At 46.3% G+C, this 22,795-nt stretch overlaps 2 protein-coding genes across 8 annotated transcripts in view; both read right to left on the bottom strand.

Moving 5' to 3' along the window:
- The window catches only part of LOC309364565 (uncharacterized protein), a gene marked incomplete at its 3' end in the record, with an annotated part of 55,436 nt that extends 45,575 nt beyond the window's left edge, over positions 1–9,861 (bottom strand). For 3 of the 5 annotated variants that reach the window (XR_014165853.1, XM_081902145.1, XM_081902148.1), the window contains exon 1: positions 9,404–9,861. Of the gene's footprint in view, positions 1–9,394 lie in introns of all 5 variants that reach the window. The other 2 variants (XM_081902149.1, XM_081902150.1) reach the window with 2 other exon arrangements.
- Positions 970–20,689, bottom strand: LOC309364406 (uncharacterized protein). Of its 3 annotated transcripts, XM_081901624.1 has the most exons (7): positions 20,566–20,666; positions 8,830–8,938; positions 7,079–7,584; positions 6,797–6,878; positions 6,456–6,535; positions 6,046–6,172; positions 970–3,573 (listed from the first exon to the last, which is right to left on the bottom strand). In XM_081901624.1, the coding sequence occupies exons 3-7, from the start codon at positions 7,490–7,492 to the stop codon at positions 1,742–1,744; spliced, it is 2,535 nt and encodes an 844-aa protein (XP_081757750.1). In that variant the 5' UTR covers positions 7,493–7,584; positions 8,830–8,938; positions 20,566–20,666; the 3' UTR covers positions 970–1,741. The 3 variants fall into 3 exon arrangements, with proteins under 3 accessions (XP_081757750.1, XP_081757751.1, XP_081757749.1); XM_081901625.1 differs by lacking the exons at positions 8,830–8,938; positions 20,566–20,666 and adding an exon at positions 8,000–8,818; XM_081901623.1 differs by lacking the exons at positions 970–3,573; positions 6,046–6,172; positions 6,456–6,535; ... (1 more) ...; positions 7,079–7,584; positions 8,830–8,938 and adding exons at positions 12,585–15,189; positions 16,372–16,498; positions 16,813–16,895; positions 17,173–17,254; positions 17,451–17,956 and having other exon boundaries at positions 20,566–20,689.
- Between the last annotated feature and the right edge of the window lie 2,106 nt (positions 20,690–22,795).

Below are 22,795 nucleotides of genomic sequence, written 5' to 3'. Positions count from 1 at the left end.
AAAGTAACCGATAAATCAATGGAAAACAGTAACAACAACAACCAGCTTACATTTACACACTAATTAAAGTAACCATCAACCCCAAATAACATTTATCCAACACCAACCCGACAAAATCAAAACAGGGGAACCAAAATTAGAACCATTTAAAACACTTCCAGCACTCAGGGCAGCAGCAATGCCCCTCTGACCTCCCAGGAGCCTTTTAGTTGTTCAGGGTGAGTGTGGGCTCCACAGTTCCAGATTTAGAATCGTCTTCTGAAGCGTTCTATCTGTGTTGGATAAAAGGCTAGATACTGCTGGAAAACACATAGTTGTTAAGAGCTAGAGTATAAAGTATAATTGGAAATGTAATTGGAAATGTAAGGGAACAGTTGGTACATTTGATCACTTATGGCGTTCATGTTGTAGGGTAACAAAAAAATTGGGGAGATGGTGTACAATGAGCTTAAGAAAAGGTTTTTTTAGAAACAGTACCCAATAATCCACAAGCTTTTCTTCTGGGAATAATAACAGAAATCTAAAAAGTACAATAAAAATTAACTTATGGATGTACGTGAGGACATTCACTCAGATTCTAATTACAGAAAAATGTCCCATCAAAAGAAGAATGGCATCTCAAAATACTAGATATATATATCAAAGTAGCCAATATGACAAACAGGTTAAGAAAGAAATATGATAAAAGACTTGAAAGGTGACTGGATATCATATACAGATTATATAGAAACATTTTACACCAAGAATCATAACAGGTGCAGACAGGAAACCATGGAAAGAGTGGAAGGGTAGTAAAAGTAAAGATATACGGTATAGGATTTAAATAATTTAGAATAATATAGATATGCCATTATTATTATTGGTAGTAGTAGTAGTATTTGTCTATGACGTTAACATAGTATGTTTTGTTGGTGAGATATAAGAGAAAAATAAATTAAAAAATGGAAGAAAACAGTAAAAACATTAATATTAAATGTATAATATTAAAACAAACCAATACCTCTATTTCTGGAAAGGTTTGTATAGCTAAATATTTTAAGCAAGGATCAAAAAGAGTACAGTCAAGGTTGCTGCCTGATCTCAACAGGCAGAGAGAAATTTCAATGAAGAAGTAACCCTAAAAATACTTCATCTGTTGTGACGGACTGACACTCCACTAACACTAAGGAGGAAGGGAAACGGTCGCCAGTTCAAGGAATTTATGCCACACAATGACAAAAATGTCCCCCGGTCAAGATCTGGTGCTCACTCAACAGGAATGGAAAAAGGTGTCAGACGTTGCCACTGGGGTGAATCAGTCTGCTCTGAATCTCTGTTCAGTCTAAGTCTCCTTCCATGTATCATATGTGTGCAGAGGAGAACTGGATTTGGCTGAAGCAAACAAACTGCTTACAGTACTGCTGTTCAGAACATGTAATACACAGAGAGCTCCTTCTCCCTCATGGATGCAATTCTTTGCTCCTGGCATGCGCTAAGGAAATCGTTTGAAGGATCGAAGGAGAAGAGTAGCAAGAGATTTCTAGACCTAGCCTTCCCACAAAGAAAAGCCTGAATTCAACATCTTGGCCATTGACTTCCACACTGGAGATCTGGATACGTATTTGAAGAATATTGGGCACCGGGTTAGCACTCGATAGCTTTGAGAGGCAGGGCTGACTTCTCTGCTGAGCTGAAGAAGCACAAGAACACTGTTGGAATAGAAATTAAAGTTTCCTGAAATAAAATTACTACACAGCAATTGCTACTGTTTGTCTCCACTGTGAGTTCTTTGATGGGAAGTGAGAGATGCGTTGTGACGGAAGCTCCTTCCACATTCCAAGCACTGATAGGGTTTTGCCCCTGTATGAATTCTTTTGTGGGAAGTGAGAGATGCGTTGTGACTGAAGCTCCTTCCACATTCCAAGCACTGATAGGGTCTTGCCCCTGTATGAATTCTTTTGTGGGAAGTGAGAGATGCGTTGTGACTGAAGCTCCTTCCACATTCCAAGCACTGATAGGGTTTTGCCCCTGTATGAATTCTTTGATGGGAAGTGAGAATGTGGCTGTGGCTGAAGCTCTTTCCACATTCGAAGCACTGATAGGGTTTCTCCCCTGTATGACTTCTTTGATGGGAAGTGAGAGAGGCGCTCTGACTGAAGCTCTTTCCACATTCGAAGCACTGATAGGGTTTCTCCCCTGTATGACTTCTTTGATGGGAAGTGAGAGAGGCGCTCTGACTGAAGCTCTTTCCACATTCCAAGCACTGATAGGGTTTCTCCCCTGTATGACTTCTTTGATGGGAAGTGAGAGTGTCGCTCCGACTAAAGGTCTTTCCACATTCCAAGCACTGATAGCGTTTCTCCCCATTATGGATTCTTTGATGGGAAGTGAGATTGCTACTATGACTGAAGCTCTTTCCACATTCAAAGCACTGATAGGGTTTCTCCCCTGTATGACTTCTTTGATGGGAAGCAAGATGGCTACTCCGACTGAAGGTCTTTCCACATTCCAAGCACTGATAGGGTTTTTCCCCTGCATGAATTATTTGATGGGAAGTGAGATGGGTGTTCTGACTGAAGCTCTTTCCACATTCGAAGCACTGATAGGGTTTCTCCCCTGTATGAACTCTTTGATGGGAAGTGAGAGAGCCGCTCTGACTGAAGCTCTTTCCACATTCCAAGCACTGATAGGGTTTCTCCCCTGTATGACTTCTTTGATGGAAAGTGAGACTGCTATAATGACTGAAGCTCTTTCCACATTCAAAGCACTGATAGGGTTTCTCCCCTGTATGACTTCTTTGATGGAAAGTGAGACTGCTACTATGACTGAAGCTCTTTCCACATTCAAAGCACTGATAGGGTTTCTCCCCTGTATGACTTCTTTGATGGGAAGCGAGAGAGGCGCTCTGACTGAAGCTCTTTCCACATTCCAAGCACTGATAGGGTTTCTCCCCTGTATGAATTCTTTGATGGGAAGCGAGAGAGGCGCTCTGACTGAAGCTCTTTCCACATTCAAAGCACTGATAGGGTTTCTCCCCTGTATGAATTCTTTGATGGGATGTGAGACAGTCACTCCGACTGAAGTTTTTTCCACATTCGAAGCACTGATAGGGTTTCTCCCCTGTATGAATTCTTTGATGCGAAGTGAGAGAGTCGCTCTGACTGAAGCTCTTTCCACATTCCAAGCACTGATATGGTTTCTCCCCACTATGAATTCTTTGATGGGAAGTGAGATTGCTGCTCTTACTGAAGCCCTTTCCACATTCCAAGCATTGATAGGGTTTCTCCCCTGTATGACTTCTTTGATGGGAAGTGAGAGCGCCGCTCTGACTGAAGGTCTTTCCACATTCCAAGCACTGATAGGGTTTCTCCCCTGTATGACCTCTTTGATGTGAAGTGAGATGGGTGCTCTGGCTGAAGCTCTTTCCACATTCGTAACATGGATAGGGTTTATTCCCAATGGGATTTCTTTGATGAGAAGTGGACTGGGACCTCTGACTAAAGCTCTCTTCACACTTTGAGTATTTATATTTCTTCTCCACTGTGTGGATTCTGTATTGCGCCCACTTGTTATTAATTTCCATTTCATCACCACCTGCAATTATAAAACCAATTACAGTTGGACCTTGGGTTGTCAAACCTAAACTGTTCATGAATTGTATCTCAAAACCAAAGTGAGCTTTCCCATAGAAAGTACAGCGGTACCTCGAGTTACAAAGTTCGTAACTAGAGGTACCACTGTACAGTGGTGCCTCGCAAGACGAAAATAATCCGTTCCGCGAGTCTCTTTGTCTAGCTGTTTTTTCGTCTTGCGAAGCAACCCTATTAGCGGAGTAGCGGACTAGCGTTATTAGCGGCTTAGCTGCTATTAAAGGCTTAGCGGCTAAGAGGCTATTAGTGGCTTAGCGGCTTAGAAAAAGGGGGGGAAGCGAAAAAAATCGCAAGACTCGCAAGACTTTTTCGTCTTGCGAAGCAAGCCCATTGGGAGATTCGTCTTGCGAAGCGCATCAAAAAAACGGAAAACCCTTTCGTCTAGCGGGTTTTTCGTCTTGCGAGGCATTCGTCTTGCGGGGCACCACTGTAATGCGAAATGGATTAATCCGTTCCAGACAATTAAAAACAACCCATAAAACAGCAGTTTAACATGAATTTTACTCTCTAATGAGACCGTTGATCCATAAAATGAAAGCAATAAACCAGGGTGCCATCTACTACCCAGTATCAAAAACTGGCAGTGATCTACCCATTGCCATTGGAGGGACAGGGGTGAAAGAGGGGATTTTAAGGTGAGGACTCAAACTGGAGGGACAAGGGGTGCATGTGGGGAAGGAGGTGGCTAGCTGGATGCAGGAGGGGAGTTTAAGTGGGGGGAACGAAAAACACTGAAACTGGAGGGAAGAGGAGTGCGCGTAGGATGTGTGTGGGGAAGGATGTGGCTAACTAGATGCGGGAGGGGGAGTTTAAGTGGGAGGAAGGAAAGGGAGGCAAAATTTCTCTCTCCCCAAAGCAGCTCTCTCGCTTGCTTGTTCTCCCCTCTGCATGTTTTCCAGCATCTACCCATGCTCCCCATTCACGTGAGCGAGTCCCAGGGCTTCTGTCTCCACTTTGGGCAGCATGTCAAAGCAGCAGCCCTGGGCCAGCCAGGGCGGTACTGTCTGCACATCCCTGGTGTGATGGAACAGGAATGCAGCAGCAGCAGCACCAGAGCGCAGAGAGGAGGCGGCAGCTGCTGCTCTCCTAGCTGCCAGATGCTGAGTCAGGTGGGCTGGAGCCTGCGCACAGTGTGAGCGCCCCTATCTCCTGCTCGGGAATGTGGCACCCACGCTGCTTCGCCTGGATCTTGCTTGGGGAGGGAGGGAAGGCAAAGGGATGGGAAGGTCAACCTGCCCAGCATAGTTCCCCCACCGCTGGGGGAGAGTCGCCAACTTCCAAGTCTCCCTACTCCGGAGTCACTTACATTCTGAGGAGCCACCCAACTCCACTTTGTAGCAAGGAAAGAGGCGCTTCCCATCAGAGGGGAGGGGAGGGAGGGGAGGGAAGGGAAGGGAGTGGTGGCAGTCATTGCTGGGACAAGTTGCTCGCTCAAAACAGAAGTGTGCACTCAAATTGGAGCACGTTCGGCTTCCGAAAAGGGTTCAAAAACTGGAACACTCATTTCTGGGTTTGAAGTGTTTGGGTTCCAAGTAGTTTGAGAACTAAGCTGTTTGAAAACCGAGGTACCACTGCATTTAAAAATATTAACATCTTATTGAAATATATTATGTTCATAAAGATGTAATACAAGAGAAAGGAATAGAAAAGGGAAAGAGTGTGTGGAAGAACGATTTTTAAAAGAGGAAAAAAATTGTGGAACAAATGCAGTGTAATAAAAATAAATTTCCCTTTTATATCATATAGATGTTAAGTAGTATTGTTACACTAATATCCAGTTGTCCCTTGGTTCTCGAACGGTTCTGTTCGACTCCCAGAACTGATCAAAAACCAAGGCGCTGCTTCCAATTGACTTAGCTTCCTGTACTCAATTGGAAGCTGTGCTGACCATTCGACTTCCGAAAATCGTTCGATAACCGGAACACTCATTTGGAATTTTCAATCATTTGGGAGCCAAAGCATACACGTACCAAGGCATTCAAGTTCCAAGGTATGACTGTATATATAGAGAGAAACTAATTAGAGTCTCAGGAAGAACGACCGTTCACAATTGTTGATTACTGAACATCGCTAATGAACAGTAGTGAAATAAGAAGAAATGAAGGGGATTAGATGGGAATTCTTACTACACAGTTAACTGCCTTTGTTGGCTGGTATTAGCTGGCATACTTACGGAAACCTGAGATTCAATTAAGTTTTTTTGGCCCAATCACGAAATCTGCTCTGTCTCCATTGACTGACAGATATTCGCAGACAACACCGCCAATCACCCTCCATTCCAAATGATTTCTGGGGGCATTAGATTTCCAGGTGGTGTAGGTGGCGCTACTGAGGTCCAGCCAAACCTTGGAGATTCACCGCAAGGAGAGATTGATGGAATTTCAAAACAGATATGATGATCCTCAGAGAATCTTACCCAGAGAATCCAGGAGTCCATGATTCTCCTCCATGACCTCCTTATACAGAGCTCTCTGGTCAGGATCCAGCAACGCCCACTCCTTGTCCGTGAAATTAACAGCGACATCCTCAAAGCACACCAGACCCTAAAAGAAAAAGGGAAATGTCCTCCTCTTAGACAGAATAAATATGATCTACCACACATTGCTCCGTTGTTTTCCACCTGTTAATTGTTGTGTTGTTTTAATGGGATTGTTTTGATCCACATGGTATGAATGCTTATTTTAACATCTCGCTGGAATTACTTTATTATTTTAATGATGGGTCCTAATCGTTGTGTAAATGGGTGGAACTCCACATTTTTTTCTTCCAAGCATTCTGGCTGCCCCACCCCTCGGCCTCTCTCCCTATAAGTTTCATGCCCCCTACCTGATCTCCTTCTATGGCCGCTGCTTCTCCTTCTCCACCATGAAAAGACGCACGAGGTCTTGCTGGCATCATCCGGTGACCTGCCAGAGACAAAGGGAAGTGGGAAGCCATGAATGCCTGCTTTTCTCCGATGTTCAGGACTGCATCTCTAATTTCAGATGGACTTTTGAAGAAGTGTATCCTACTGAGACATTTGTACAACTTCCTATTTTAGTTGTGCAAAAATACATCTCTGCTCCTTTGGGCTCTTGGGCCCAACCACATCCCCATGAAAAAGGAAAAGAACCCACAGATTCGAATCCCTAGGATGTGACCAAAGAGAGAAATAACACTCTCCTTACCCAGTGGTCTCTCCTTGGTGTCCATCGGAGTCCTCCTTGTCTCTGAGGAATCGGGACCCATTTCCACCATCAGATCCTTTCCCTGAAAGAGCAACAAAGATTCAAAAGAGATAATTGGGAGGAGGATTAGAAAAGTAACGGAAGAGGCAAACACTCTAGGGGTACCAGATCGCATTCCTAGGATCCGATCCATAAAGGGATGGGACATTAGTACCACATTTTGGGATACTCTCGCTCTGGTTTGGAGCCCCTTGGGAGTATCCAGAGGAAAGTCTCTCTCACCTGCTGCTCTGCCTGCTTCCTCTCCTCTGCCTGACTCAGGAGGAAACCTTCGGCCAGGGCTACAGCCTGGGAACTGGTCTCTGCTCCACATTCCCTCACCCAGCTCTCTATCTCGGGTGGAAGGACAGCCAGGAACTGCTCCAAGATCACCAGGTCCAGCACCTCAGCTTTCGTGTTCCTTTCTGGCTTCAGCCACTGACAGTCAAGGTGGTAGAGTCGGCTGCAAACCTCTCGAGGTCCTTCGGCCTCCTGGCAGCAGAATTGCTTGGGCTGCTGGCTCTGGACATCTGAGCGGAGGGTGTCCTTCTCACCCTGGATCACCGGCACAGAGTTTTCCCAGAATCCCCCAGTGCTCCCATATTCAATCGCATGGTCTCTTCCTGCTTTAGGGCCAGCCGAGTCTTGCTCATCCATCTATGTTTTCAGGAAGCTCCCAAGCTATCAGAAGGAGTCCCTCTTTTCTCCTGCAAAATTCTTCCCGTCCGAATCAGAGGTGCTGGCAAACCCTACAAAGCAAATGCATTGTTCTGTTATAAAATTGGCACTGTGTCAGGATCAGAAAAATGTCCACAGACAACCGTGGATGGTTTTTGCTAGCAATCAAGGCTGCACTTCAGACTCTGAACATATTGTGGTTGTAAGTTGTTTTAAGCTGTTTTTAAACTCCACAAGAGAAAAATAAAGTTTTTTTTGCGGGGGGCAGACACCATCAGAATTTGTCTTAATCTGGCTGGTCTAAATTTAAATATAAGCAGAAGTTACTATCTCTTGGGTAGTGGGGGGGGGACACACACCATCAGAATTTGGCTGTCTGGCTGGTCTAAATTTAAATTTCAGCGCAGTACTGTGGGACCTCGACTTACAAACACGTCAGGTTACAAACGATTCAGGTTACAAACTCCGCTAACCTGGAAGAATTACCTTGAGTTGAGAACTCTGCCCCAAGTTGAGAACGGAAATTGTGTGCCGGTAGCGAAAGCATGTCTCAGGTTAATAACAGCTTCAGGTTAAGAATGGACCTCTGGAACGAATTACAGTGGTACCTCGGGTTACATACGCTTCAAGTTACAGACTCCGCTAACCCAGAAATAGTAAATTGGGTTAAGAACTTTGCTTCAGCATGAGAACAGAAATCGTGCTCTGGCGGCACAGCGTCAGCGGGAGGCCCCATTAGCTAAAGTGGTGCTTCAGGTTAAGAACAGTTTCAGGTTAAGAACAGACCTCCAGAACGAATTAAGTTCTTAACCCAAAGTACCACTGTAATAGTATTACATAATTATTATTACTACTACTACTTCTGTTATGCCGCCCATCTGACTGGGTTGCCCCAGCTACTCTGAGCAGCTTCCAATAAGATGAACATCAAACACAGTAAGGCATCAAAGAGTAAAAACTTTTCTTCATCAATACAGCAATTATTCTCCTCGCTTTGAACCTCACCCCCACCCCCGAATTCATCAACAGACCAAGATTTTCCGCTGTTTCATTGGTAGCAGAAGAGGAAAAATAACGCTTACTTACACTTAAGCACAACCACAAGGCCTCTTGACTAGGCGTTTGGCTATACGATGTGAACTGCTAATCTGTTAATTATTCTCTATCTTGTTTCCCTTTCTTCTGTTTAAGACAATTCACGAACCCAGAACTCAATACAATGACCACTAATAACAGAACATGTCACATATATCCCTGCACATTTACAGAGGACCCTCTGGATACGAATGTAATTTGTTCCGGGGGTCTGTACATACCCCAAAAACTCTGCAAGTAGAGGCACCGCTTCTGTGTATGTACATAAAGCGCTTTGCGCATGCAGCAAAACCCAGGAGAATACACTTTCGGAGTTGCCATGTTCGCAACCTGAAAAAAGGAAACGTAGCCCGAGAGTCCACTGTATTACGATATTTTGCGATATCGATGAAGAAATCTTCACCCAACTTGGGCACATACCCATGACCAAGCAACCCTCTCCCCTTTCATGGCGTTTGCTCTGGGGGACCTTCCTCCCCAAGTCTTTCTTTCCTCTCATCTCTAGGAATGCAGCTGAGTTCCTTTTAACTCTATGGAGAGCAGGAGCCCACAGAGAGAGGCTTTCTTCTGGGGAAGGTGGGAACCCCTTGGCAGACAGAGGAGCAGCTTGTAGGGGTTAAAGGCTGTGTCAGAAGCAAGGGGAAGGGGGTTCAATGGCATGCCACTTTTTCCCTCCCCAAAGGGGCAAAGGAAGGAGGGGGGAGGATGCTCCCTGCCTTGGGTATCCTCCCCCTGCAGCCCTGGGACCCCCCTTCTCCCCCGGGCGCCCCAAGGGGGAAGAGAGACGCGACTCACCGGATCCCAGGAGGGGCCACCGAGACAGCCTTGGCGGAGGACAAAGGAGGAGGGGCTTCCGCTCTGGAGGACCTGGGACCTCCGCCCCCACTTCCTGGCCTCTCTAGGATTCCAGCTCGGCTCCTGTTAACCCTTGGCAAGCCGAGCGCACAGAGGGCAGAGGAGGCTCTGAGGAGCTGCGCATGCTCCTTGCCGGCGACCCGGACGCCTCAGAGCACGAAGCAGGGAAAGGGAGAGGCGGAGGGAGGGCGGGGCAAGGACCCGTGACGAAACAGACCTGGCCCCGCCCCTCCGCCGGGAAGGCGGCGGCGGCTGCTCTGAGGGAAACAGCTTTTCCCGCCTTTTCCCAACTTCCCGCCTTTCGAAACCTGACCCTCCCCTCAGTTTTAGGCGCCAAGGAGGCCGGTTCCTGGCAGACCAGGCGGCAGTTTCCCTGGGCTCGCTCGTTTATCGGGGGATTTCTTTTCATTCTGCGTGATTTCTGTTGCTTTTGGAGCTTCTGTCTGCTTCTTTAGAAAGGCATTTTCCTTTATTTAAAAAGTCCCTTTCACCAAGCTTTGCCTGCATGCCATTAGGCATTTAAATCCATTTATTCAAATGAATTTCGAAATAGTCCCTTATAGTGCCACCCTCTTCCTTCTCTCTCCTCCTCCTCCGCTGCTACTGAGGAGAAATGAAGAGGCTCCTCCGCCTCAGGCGTTGCACTTGTGTCTGCCCATGTGGGAGAGAGAAAACTGGGGTGCAAGAAGGGCCCAAGGATCCTGTAGTGGCCCCAGCAGAAGCCATCCACCATGGGCTTGGAGCCCTGCAGGTAGTCCTTGTCCCAGTTTTGGATGTGGGGCTCCTCCACTGCGAACATGGCTACAATCTTCCCTCGGTCATCAGGGAAATGGAAGAACTTCTGCCAGCAGTGGCGTAGCGTGGGTTGTCAGCACCCGGGGCAAGGCAAGTAATTTGCACCCCCTAACCCGTGGATTTGCGCCCCTAACCCGTGGATTTGCGCCCCATATCCTATCCCCCAGATGTTGCGCCCGGTGTGGCCGGGCCCCCTGCACCCCCACGCTACGCCACTGCCTGCCAGTCAAAGAAGTACCTGTACAGGTAGCGAACCTTCTGCATCCCGTTGTAGAAGTGGCAATCCTGCTTCATCTGGTACAGGACACGTTATTGCAAGGGGCAGGGTGCCATCAAGGAAGGTCAGGTGGGGGAAGGGAACTCCGGGGGAACAGGCACCCCCTGCTCCTTCATGCCAAAGGAGACCCCCCCACACACACTATTGTGGCAGGACCCCATCTGCCCCCCACCCCAGCTAAGCAACAGTCACATCATGCAGGGTTGACACCTGCCCTGTTTAATGTGCTGGATTAGATTAATTGATTCACAGAAACAACACTATGTGAAGTTTCTAGAAGATGGGTTATTTACAACAGGTGCAAGTTCACTCCAAAGAATGTTCTACACATGCGTTGCTTCTGGGCTGACCAGAGAGATGCTTAGTCTGACCTCTACTTTTGTAGCGTGAAGATGTAAAGATTGGGTCTGGCAGCTTTTTGGTTAGCATTATGTGAATATTTGGGGTGGGGGAATTCAAAGATTTAGAAATATTGAAAAGAATGGAACTATCATTGATGGGGAGAATCTCAGCGATAAAAATGAATATAATGATAATAAATAATATTTTTTTAATTTACATCCCTCCCATCTGGCTGGGTTTCCACAGCCACTCTCTTTGGCTTAAAACACAGCACAACAACAAACATTTAAAATATAAAAACAATAAAAAACAGCACAACAACAATATAAAAACAATATGAAAATATAAAAACACAGCACAACAAACCATTAAAAAAATCCTATAGAAGCAACAAACTAACCGATAAATCAATAGAAAACAGTAACAACAACAACCACTTTACATTTATACACTAATTAAAATAACCATCAACCCCAAATAAAAACATTTATCCAACACCAACCCGACAAAATCAAAACAGGGGAACCAAAATTAGAACCATTTAAAACATTTTAGCAAGTTGCCTCAATCAGCTGTTCCGGCAATGTCCCCTTGGTCTCCCAGGAGCCTTTTACGCCACATGGAAATGGGCCTTGCAGCAGGGAGCAGTCTTCCTTCCAGCACTCAGGGCAGCAGCAATGCCCCTCTGGCCTCCCAGGAGCCTTTTAGTTGTTCAGGGTGAGTGTGGGCTCCACAGTTCCAGATTTAGAATCGTCTTCTGAAGCGTTCTATCTGTGTTGGATAAAAGGCTAGATACTGCTGGAAAACACATAGCTGTTAAGAGCTAGAGGGACATGGTTGGCACTCATGTATCTGGTATGGTAAAGCTGGAATACATAAAAGCTTCTCTAATAACCCCTGAGTGCTCACTGGAAGGACAGATCCTGAAGCTGAGGCTCCAAGACTTTGGCCACCTCATGAGAAGAGAAGACTCGCTGGAAAAGACCCTGATGATGGGAAAGATGGAGGGCACAAGGAGAAGGGGACGACAGAGGATGAGATGGTGGGACAGTGTTCTCGAAGCTACCAGCATGACTTTGACCAAACTGCGGGAGGCAATGGAAGACAGGAGTGCCCTGTGTGCTCTGGTCCATGGGGTCACGAAGAGTCGGACACAACTAAATGACTAAACAACAAAATCATGTTACCAGGACAAAATAATCAGAGTTTGGGGAAAACATAGAAACTTACTCGAAAACAAAACACCAAGGTGGGTATCCTTAGTAGAAGCAAAGACAATGAAAAAATCAATATGGGTTACAAATGGGGTAGCTACATCTGTTAAGACTTGAGGGAGAAACAAAAATGAAATTAGGAAAAAAATGTGTCGACTGGCTAAACTATAATCAAATTAACTCAAGATTTAAGGCAGACAAAAAACAGATTTACAGAATAATCACAATTTGAAAAAGATATTAAGATGTACGGTTAAAAACCTCTGTAAAATGTATAAAATATTGTTCGAGTGGGAAACGAAAGAAGAGCTGGTGAAATCATCTTTGATAAGTTGGGGTGGGATGTGGGTCACAATAGTGATTTAAATTTATGGGTGCAATTGTAGAAAACAAATCAAATTCATTGTCAGCTATGCTCTAAAGAAGTACTTAAAAATGATCCACAGGTGGTATTTGACACCAAACAGACTAGCCAAAATGTTTAGATCTAAAAGTACTTCATCTGTTGTGACGGACTGACACTCCACTAACACTAAGGAGGAAGGGAAACGGTCGCCAGTTCAAGGAATTTATGCCACACAATGACAAAAATGTCCCCCGGTCAAGATCTGGTGCTCACTCAACAGGAATGGAAAAAGGTGTCAGACGTTGCCACTGGGGTGAATCAGTCTGCTCTGAATCTCTGTTCAGTCTAAGTCTCCTTCCATGTATCATATGTGTGCAGAGGAGAACTGGATTTGGCTGAAGCAAACAAACTGCTTACAGTACTGCTGTTCACAACATGTAATACACAGAGAACTCCTTCTCCCTCATGGATGCAATTCTTTGCTCCTGGAATGCGCTAAGGACTTTTAAGGATCAAGGAGAAGAGTAGTGAGAGATTTCTAGACTTAACCTTCCCACAAAGAAGTCTGAAATCAACACCTTGACTTCCACCTTACAGATCTGGATACATAGTATGAATAATATGGGACACCAGGTTTGCACTCCATGGATTTGAGAGGCAAGGTTGACTTCTCTGCTGGGTTGAAGAAGCACAAGAACACTGTTGCGATACAAATTATAGTCTACTAAAATACAATCACAACTTAGCAATTGCTATGCTTTCTCCCCAGAGTGAGTTCTTTGATGGGAAGAGAGAGTGGAGTTGTGACGGAAGCTCTTTCCACATTCCAAGCAATGATAGGGTTTCTCTCCTGTATGAATTCTTTGATGTGAAATGAGACTATCCTTCCGACTGAACCACTTTCTACATTCCAAGCAATGATATGGTTTCTGCAACATATGAATCTTTTGATGGGATGTGAGACCTGTGCTCTGTGTGAATCTCTTTCCGCACTCTTGACATTTAAATGGTTTCTCCCCTGTATGAATTATTTGATGGGAAGTGAGTTTGTAGCTGTGGCTGAAGCACTTTCCACATTCGAAGCACTGAAAGGGTTTCTCTCCAGTATGAATTCTCTGATGGGAAGTGAGAGAGGAATTGTGACTGAAGCTCCTTCCACATTCCTGACACTGATAGGGTTTCTCCCCTGTATGAATTCTTTGATGGGAAGTAAGATTGCTGCTATTACTGAAGTTATATCCACATTCCAAGCACTGATATGGTTTCTCGCCTTTATGTATTCTTTGATGAGAAGTGAGACTACTCTTCTGAGTGAAGCTCTTTCCACATTCCAAACATTGATATGGTTTCTCCCCTGTATGAATTCTTTGATGAGAAGTGACATTGTAGCTGTGACGGAAGCTCTTTCCACATTCCAAACATTGATAGGGTTTCTCCCCTGTATGAAACCTTTGATGGGATGTCAGATGGCTACTCTGGCTGAAGCTCTTTCCACATTCCAAGCACTGATAAGGCTTCTCCCCTGTATGAATTCTTTGATGGGAAGTGAGAGAGCCGTTGTGACTGAAGCTCTTTCCACATTCCAAGCACTGATAGGGTGTCTCCCCTGTATGAATTCTTTTATGAAAAATGAGACCACACTTCTGACTGAAGCTCTTTCCACATTCCAAGCACTGATAGGGTTTCTCCCCAGTATGAATTATTTGATGGGAAGTGAGATCTGAGCTCTTTCTGAAAGTTTTTCCACATTCAAAGCACTTATAGGGTTTTTCCCCTGTATGACTTCTTCGATGGGATGTCAGACTGTTTTTGTGACTAAAGCTCTTTCCACATTCAAAGCACTGATAAGGTTTCTCCCCTGTATGACTTCTTCGATGGGAAGTGAGATGGGCATTCTTACTGAAGCTCTTTCCACATTCCAAGCACTGATAGGGTTTCTCGCCTGTATGAATTCTTTGATGGGAAGTGAGACTGTGGCTGTGGCTGAAGCTCTTTCCACATTCAAAGCACTGATAGGGTTTCTCCCCTGTATGAATTCTTTGGTGGGAAGTGAGATTGTTCTTCCAGGTGAAGCTCTTTCCACATTCTAAGCACTGAAAGGGTTTCTCTCCAGTATGAGTTCTCTGATGGGAAGTGAGAGAGGCGCTCTGACTGAAGCTCTTTCCACATTCTTGGCACTGATAGGGTTTCTCCCCAGTATGAATTCTTTTATGGGAAGTGAGATGTGTGCTCTGACTGAAGCTTTTTCCACATTCCAAGCACTGATATGGATTCTCCCCTGTATGAATTCTCTGATGAGAAATGAAACTGACCTTCCATCTGAAGCTCTTTCCACATTCCTTGCACTGGTAGGGCTTCTCCCCAGTATGAATTCTTTTATGGGAAGTGAGATGTGTGCTCTGACTGAAGCTTTTTCCACATTCCAAGCACTGATATGGATTCACCCCTGTATGAATTATCTGATGAGAAATGAAACTGATCTTCCATCTGAAGCTTTTTCCACATTCCTTGCACTTGTAGGGCTTCTCCCCAGTATGAATTCTTTGATGAGAAGTGAGATGGGTGCTCTGCTTGAAGCTCTTTCCACATTCCAAGCACTGGTAGGGTTTCTTTCTAATGGGATTTCTTTGATGAGAAGTGGACTGGGAACTCTGACTAAAGTTCTCTTTACTCTCCAAGTATTTATATGGCTTCTTCACTGTGTGGATTCTGTCCTGGTCCCCCTTGTTACTAATTTCCAATTCATCACCCCCTGGAATGTAAAAAACAATAATTTTTAAACATTAACATTTTATTTAAATGTTTTACATTCATGAAAATATAATATGATAAGAGGAATGAATTAAAAGAGAAAAGTGTGGAAGAATAATTTTTGAAAGAGGAAAAGAATGTTGGAAAAATACAGTACAACAGATCAAATAAAATCAATTTCACTTCTATATGTTGTTATATAGATTTTAAGTGGTATTGTAACACTTATATATATATATAGAGAGAGAGAAACTAACATATTTTTCGCTCTATAGGACGCACTTTCCCCCCTTCAAAAATGAAGGGGAAATGTGTGTGCGTCCTATGGAGCGAAGATGCCATTGCCCCACGACCCTCTCCCGGCTGGAGAGGTGACGTGCGACTATGGCAGCAGCCTCTCCGCTGCGTGCCTTTCCCATGCTCCTCGACCTGCTCTTTGGGGCTGGCGGTGCGCACCAACCCCTCTCTCTCTCCAGGCTTCCAAGGTAGCCGCCTGAAGGCGACTGAACGCACCTTAAACGGCACCTTGTTTTAGAGGGGGAAAACAAGAGGGGGGAAATTCTCCCCCTCTCTGCGCAGCGCCTCCTGCCGCTTCGCTGAAGAGGCGCTTGGGAGAGAGGGGGAGATTTTTTTTCTTGTTCTCCCCCTCTAAAACAAGGTGAGTCCTATTGTCGGGTACGTCCTATGGTGCAAAAAACACGGTAATTAGAGACTCAGGAAGAACAACCATTCACAACTGTTCATTCTTCAACATTGCTAATTAACAGCTGTAAAAGAGGAATAACTGAAGGGAATTAGATGGGAATTTTTACTATGGAGTTCACTGCCTTTGTTGGCTGGTATTAGCTGATATATTTATGGGAACCTGAGATTCAATTAATTTTGTTTGGCCCAATCATGGAATCTGCTATATATCCATTGTCAGTTATCTCTTTAGTCAACCAAAATCAACAGAAGCAAAAACACAAATCTGGCAGAAGCTACTTCAACCTCCCTACCCACTCTGACGGATATTCACAGACAACACCACCAATCGCCCTCCATTCCAAGTGATTCCTGGGGGCGTGAGATTTCCAGGTGGTGTAGGTAGCACTACTGAGTTCCAGCCAAACCTTGGAGATTCATCGCAAGGAGAGAGATATGGAATTTCAAAACAGATATGATGATCCTCAGAGAGCCTTACCCAGAGAATCCAGGAGTCCACGATTCTCCTCCATGACCTCCTCATGCAGAGCTCTCTGGTCAGGATCCAGCAACGCCAACTCCTTGTCCGTGAAATGAACAGCGACATCCTCAAAGCATACCAAATCCTAAACAAATAAGGGTGATGGGGTTAGTTAGATAAATCCTGGCCCATTTTTATGGTTTGTCAACTGCTTAGAAACCTATTTAGTCTTCAATGTAAATATAGAAACAAAACAGCAACTGCTGATAAATAATATTGGCGACATTGAGAAGGCGATAAGGATGAGGTGGGTGTTCCATATTCTCAGCACATAAACCATCTTGAATGGCATTTCCTCATTTTCTTCAGGGCACCGTTGACAGGAGCCAGGAGATAGAGGGAGTCACCCTGCCAGCCCCACCCCTCAGCCTCTCTCCCTACATGTCTCCTGCCCCCTACCTGATCTGCTTCCATAGCTGCTGCTTCCCCTTCAGGCTCATGAAAAGACAGATGAGGAGGTCTTGTGGGTATCATCCTGTCACCTTCCAGAGACAAAGAGAAGTGGGAAGCCATGAATGCCTGCTTTTCTCCAATGTTCAGGAGTGTATCTCTAATTACAGGTGTACCTTTGAAGAAGTCTACCCTATTGAGTGCCTTTTGACATCCGTACACCTTTCGTCTTTTAGTTATGTAAAAATTTATCCCACCTCCTTTGGGCTCTTGGCCCCAACTGCCTCCCCACAAAAGACGGAAAGAACTGACAGATTAATTTCCAAATCCCCAGGATGTGACCAAGGAGAGAAATAACTCGCTCCTTACCTAGTGATCTCTCTCTGGTGTCCATCAGAGTCCTCTCTGCCTCAGAGGAATCAGGACCCATTTCTGTCAACAGATCCTGAACCTGAAAGAGCAACAAAGATTCAAAACAAAATGGCAAGGGGGATTAGAAAAGCAATGGTAGAGGCAAACACTTTAGGGGTAGCAGATCTCATTCCTTGGATCCAATCCATAAAGGGATGGGACATTAGTACCACATTTTGGGATACTCTCGCTCTGGTTTGGAGCCCCTTGGGAGTTTCCAGAGGAAAGTCTCTCACCTGCTGCTCTGCCTGCTTCCTCTCCTCTGCCTGACTCAGGAGGAAACCTTCGGCCAGGGCTACAGCCTGGGAACTGGTCTCTGCTCCACATTCCCTCACCCAGCTCTCTATCTCGGGTGGAAGGACAGCCAGGAACTGCTCCAAGATCACCAGGTCCAGCATCTCAGCTTTCGTGTTCCTTTCTGGCTTCAGCCACTGACAGTCAAGGTGGTAGAGTCGGCTGCAAACCTCTCGAGGTCCTTCGGCCTCCTGGCAGCAGAATTGCTTGGGCTGCTGGCTCTGGACATCTGAGCGGAGGGTGTCCTTCTCACCCTGGATCACCGGCACAGAGTTTTCCCAGAATCCCCCAGTGCTCCCATATTCAATCGCATGGTCTCTTCCTGCTTTAGGGCCAGCCGAGTCTTGCTCATCCATCTATGTTTTCAGGAAGCTCCCAAGCTATCAGAAGGAGTCCCTTTTTTCTCCTGCAAAGTTCTTCCCGTCCGAATTAGAGGTGCTGGCAAACCCTACAAAGCAAATGCATTGTTCTGTTATAAAATTGGCACTGTGTCAGGATCAGAAAAATGTCCACAGACAAATGTGGATGGTTTTTGCTAGCAATCAAGGCTGCACTGCACTAAAGCCCAGGCTCTGAACATATTGTGGTTGTAAGTTGTTTTAAGCTGTTTTTAAACTTATTACAGCTTCGTGAGAGAAAAATAAAGACTCCAGAAAAAACACACCACACCATCAGAATTTGTCTTAATCTGGCTGGTCTGAATTTAAGTGTAAGAAGTTATTATCTGCAGAAAACACACACACAAATCATCAGAATTTGGCTCACTCTGGCTGGTCTAAATAAAAATTTAAGCATAGTAATAGTAATACATAATTACTACTACTATAACTACTACTACTACTATGCCGCCCATCTGACTGGGTTATCTCAGCTACTCTGAGCGGCTTCCAATAAGATGAACATCAAACACAGTAAGGCATTAAAAATGTTTCTGCATCAGTAGAGCAATTATTCTCCTAGCTGGGTCTCAGCGGCTTTTGATAGCATCAACCATAACTTCCTTCTGGACTGTGAAGGTCCTGTGTGAGTGTCTGGAGGCAGCTGGAGGAGGGATGGTGGCTAACAGATTGAGGTTGAATCCTGACAAGACAGAAGTTCTGTTTTGGAGGGACAGGGGACAAGTGGGTGTGGGGGATTCCCTTGTCCTGAATGGGGTAACTGTGCCCCTGAAGAACCAGGTGTGCAGCCTGGGAGTCATTTTGGACTCACAGCTGTCCATGGAGATGCAGGTCAACTCTGTGTCCAGGGCAGCTGTTTATCAGCTCCATCTGGTATGAAGGCTGAGACCCTACCTGCCCACAGACTGTCTCGCCAGATTGGTTCATGCTCTAATTTTATCTCCCGCTTGGACTACTGCAATGTGCTCTACATGGGGCTACCTTTGAAGGTGACTCGGAAACTGCAATTAATCCAGAATGCGACAGCTAGACTGGTGACTGGGAGTGGCAGTACGTTTCTGAGCACATTCAAAGTGTTGGTGCTGACCTTTAAAACCCTAAACGGCCTTGGTCCTGTATACCTGAAGGAGCGTCTTAACCCCCATTGTTCTGCCCAGACACTGAGGTCCAGCGCCAAGGGCTTTCTGGTGGTTCCCTCGCTGTGAGAAGTGAGGTTCCAGGGAACCAGGCAGAGGGCCTTCTTGGTGGTGGCGCCTGCCCTGTGGAACGTCCTTCTGTCAGATGTCAAGGAAATAAACAACTACCAGACTTTTAGAAGACATCTAAAGGCAGCCCTGTTTAGGGAAGTTTTTAATGTTTAATGCTGTATTGTGTTTTTAATATTCAGTTGGGAGCTGCCCAGAGTGGTTGGGGAAACCAAGCCAGATGGGTGGGGAATGAATGAATGAATGAATGAACTCAGTATAGTGGTACCTTAGGTTACAGATGCTTCAGGTTACAGACTCCGCTAACCCAGAAATAGTACCTCAGGTTAAGAACAGAAATCGTGCTCCAGCGGCGCAGCAGCAGCAGGAGGCCTCATTAGCTAAAGTGGTGCTTCAGTTTCAGCTTAAGAATGGACCTCCGGAACGAATTAAGTACTTAACCCGAGGTACCACTGTACAGTGACCACTAATAATGAAATATATGTTGCAGATATCCCTGCACATTTATTATATTTTGTGATACACAAATGAAGGGAGAGGATTTACAATCGGAAAACTATTGAATGGGATGGTACCCTGAGGACCATCTAGTCCAGCCCCCTGTGATGCAGAAATATTCACCCAACTTGAGGCACAAACCCATGACTAGGGGTTTAAGAGTCTCATGCTTTACTGACTGACTCAGTCTATTCATTTGTATCATTTACTGTTCCCATTATCCTTGTTTACATGACCCCATTAAGAGTTATTCCAAAAGAAAGGAAAAAGACAAACACAGCCCCCCATCTACAAAGCAGGATGAGGCCACTTTAAAGAGTACTGGCTTCCTCCAAAGAATCAGGGGAACTGTAGTTTGATGAGGGTGCAGGGAAAGCTCGTTGATTTGTGGGTCTCTGCCCCCCCCCCCGTGCACGTTCATCCTACAGCCTGGGGACCCGCCTTATATGCAAGGCACCCCAAGGGGGAAGAGAGGAGACTGCAGATCCCAGAAGGGGGACCCAGGCAGCTCTGGCAAAGGAGAGAGAGGAAAGCAACCCCCTCCCCTTTCAAGAGGGGGGGTTTGCTTTGAGGGACCCCGCCCCCTTGTCCTCCCTTCTCTAGGAATCCAGCTTAGTTCCTTTTAACCCTTCGTGAGCTGAACGCACCCAGTTCCCCCCTCTATGGAGAGCAGGAGCCCACAGAGAGGGGCTTTCTTCTGGGGAGGGTGGGGACCCCTTGTAAGGCAGCAGCTTGTAGGGGGAAAGGCTGTTCCAGAAGCAAAGGACGGCCTGGTGGGGGCTCCTCCCTCAGAAGGGAGGGGCATTGGCATGCCACTTTTTCCCTCCCCAAAGGGGCAAAGGAAGAAGAAAGAGGAAGGGGGAGGATGCTCCCCCCCCATGGGCATCCTCCCCCTGCAGCCCTGGGACCCCCCTTCTCCCCCAGGCGCCCCAAGGGGAAAGAGAGAGGAGACTCACTGGATCCCAGGAGGGGCCACCAGGCAGCCTTGGCAGAGGACGAAGGAGGGGCTTCCGCTCTGGAGGACCTGAGACCCCCGCCCCCACTTCCTGGCTTCCCTAGGATTCCAGCTCGCCTCCTTTTCTTCCATGTCGCCTGCGCCTGCGCCCTAACCCTATCGGATGAGGGTCGCCGTCTCTGACGCGCGAGGGCAGCAGGAAGCCGCGCCTCTTCCGCTCCCTCAATCTAACGGCTGGTGGGTGACGTCATGCCGCAAGGGGATCTCGAAATTCGCCTCGCCCGTGAGCTGAGGGGAACGGAAAAGGCGGGAAAGGGGAGAGGAGAAGGGAAGCGCAGCCTCGGGCCCAGTCCCCTTCACCTGCCCACCAGCAGCTTGAAAGGCCCGAGCAATATTGGGAGGGGACTTGAGGGCTGTGGGTTCGAGCCCCACCTCGGGCAAAAGATGGGAAGGGGTTGGGCTGGATGACCCTGGTGGTCCCTTCTGACTACAAAATACAGAAGAATCAATACATTTCCCAGTTGGGAGTCCTGGAGCGAGACTTACTTCAACAGGGGTAAAATGTCTGGTTCTGCACTTAGGCAAGCAGAACCTGATCCACCAATATAGGAGGGGGGACTCCTGGCTTGCTAGCAATACATACGAAAAGGATCTAGGGGTCTTGGTAGATCACAAGCTGAGCATGAGTCAACAGGGTGATGCAGAAGCAAAACAAGGTGGGATTATGTGTTATATTAACACAGAGCGTTGCCACTCTGCCACCAAGCTCAGCGTGTGTCCTCGGGGAACACAGGATGGTTAGTCAAAATTTATAGACCGTGGTATCTTTAAAACATACCACAGTGGTTTACAGCTATAAAGCACATAGAACAATATCAGAAAAGTTTTAGAACTACAGTAGTACCTCGGGTTACGAACTTAATTCGTTCCGGAGGTCTGTTCTTAACCTGAAACTGTTCTTAACCTGAGGTACGCTTTTGCTAATGGGGCCTCCCGCTGCTGCCACCACACAATTTCCGTTCTCATCCTGAGGTAAAGTTCTCAACCCGAGGTATTCTGGGTTAGCGGAGTGTTTGTAACCCGAGGCACCACTGTACTTAAAAGTAAACACATTAAAGAAGAGGAGGAAAAAGAAGAAGAAAGCATCCATAGACCCTTGTTCGGGAGGTCCTCCTCATGGCCTGCCTATTTGAAGGCACTTGAGTCTGAATCACTAGTCACTGGGCCCATGACCCTCAACACTGCAGATCAACAATGGTAAAAAGAAAACCATAAAAACTTTCTTGAGCAGCTTGCGGGAAAAGTGTCAGACATTGACAAAAATGTCACCCTGGTCAAGATCTGGTGCTCTTTCCACATGGCATGGAAAAAGGACTCAGACACTGCTACTGGGGTGACTCGTGTTGCTCTCAGTTCCATCCAGACCTCCTACCTTGTGTTGGACGTGTGCAGATGTGAACTGGATTTGGCTGAAGCAAACTTGCTGAAGAACAGCAGCCAGTGAATCCTAAATGTAACCTTGCCACAGAGAAAAGCCTGAATTCAGCACCTTGGCCAATGACTTCCACCTCACAGATCCTGTGATTCCCTACAGACCTTCCTGGGTGTTCAGGAACCCTCTTGCGTGTTCAGGTTGGCAGAGGGGGCCCTCTTGGTAGTTTCCCCAATCTCAGAGTTTGGGGTGAAGGGAGGGCATCCTGGCGGTGGATCCTCCGCTGGGGAATTCCCTCTCCCCACAGAGATTAACCAGGCACTTTTCCCTCTACTCCAACGCCTTGGACACAGGAACACACCCACAAGGACTCCTGACTAGCCATTTGGCTATGCAATGTGGGCTGTTCTGTAAACTCTGTTCTGTCCTGTCTCCATTTTTCTGCTTCTGTTTAATTCACCAACCAAGAACTCATACAGCGACCAGCAATAATGAACTATATGTCGTAGATCCTCCTGCTATTTTTGTGATACAAATGGCATGAAAAGACTCAAGTCTATTTATCTGTATCTTTCATTATTCCTACAATCCTTGTTAATAACCCCCCCAATGTTATTCCGAAAAGAAAGTAAAAAGACAACACATGCCCCAGACCACACCTGTGCTGCATATGCAAACAGGATCAGGCCACTTTAAGGAGTCTTGGCTTCCTCCAAAGAATCCTGGGAAGCATAGTTTGTTGAGGGGTCCTGAGAGTTGCTAGGAGACGTCCCCACCTTGAGTGGTTTAGCAACCCCTC

Source organism: Podarcis melisellensis (assembly GCF_964234715.1).
Source record: "Podarcis melisellensis genome assembly, chromosome: 2".
Lineage (NCBI taxonomy): Eukaryota > Metazoa > Chordata > Lepidosauria > Squamata > Lacertidae > Podarcis > Podarcis melisellensis.
The sequence above is the reverse complement of the archived record's forward strand: the minus strand, read 5'-3'. Positions and strand labels throughout refer to the sequence as shown.

What these genes read in the sequence shown, in the direction of transcription:
- LOC309364406 (XM_081901623.1), bottom strand. Translation starts at nt 17,864, where the DNA reads ATGGATGAGCAAGACTCGGCTGGCCCTAAAGCAGGAAGAGACCATGCG. An exon ending in GGAAGCAGGCAGAGCAGCAG is followed by an intron (nt 17,255 to 17,450) that starts GTGAGAGACTTT and finishes TTGCTCTTTCAG; the next exon opens with GTTCAGGATCTGTTGACAGA. An exon ending in CAGCTATGGAAGCAGATCAG is followed by an intron (nt 16,499 to 16,812) that starts GTAGGGGGCAGG and finishes TTATTTGTTTAG; the next exon opens with GATTTGGTATGCTTTGAGGA.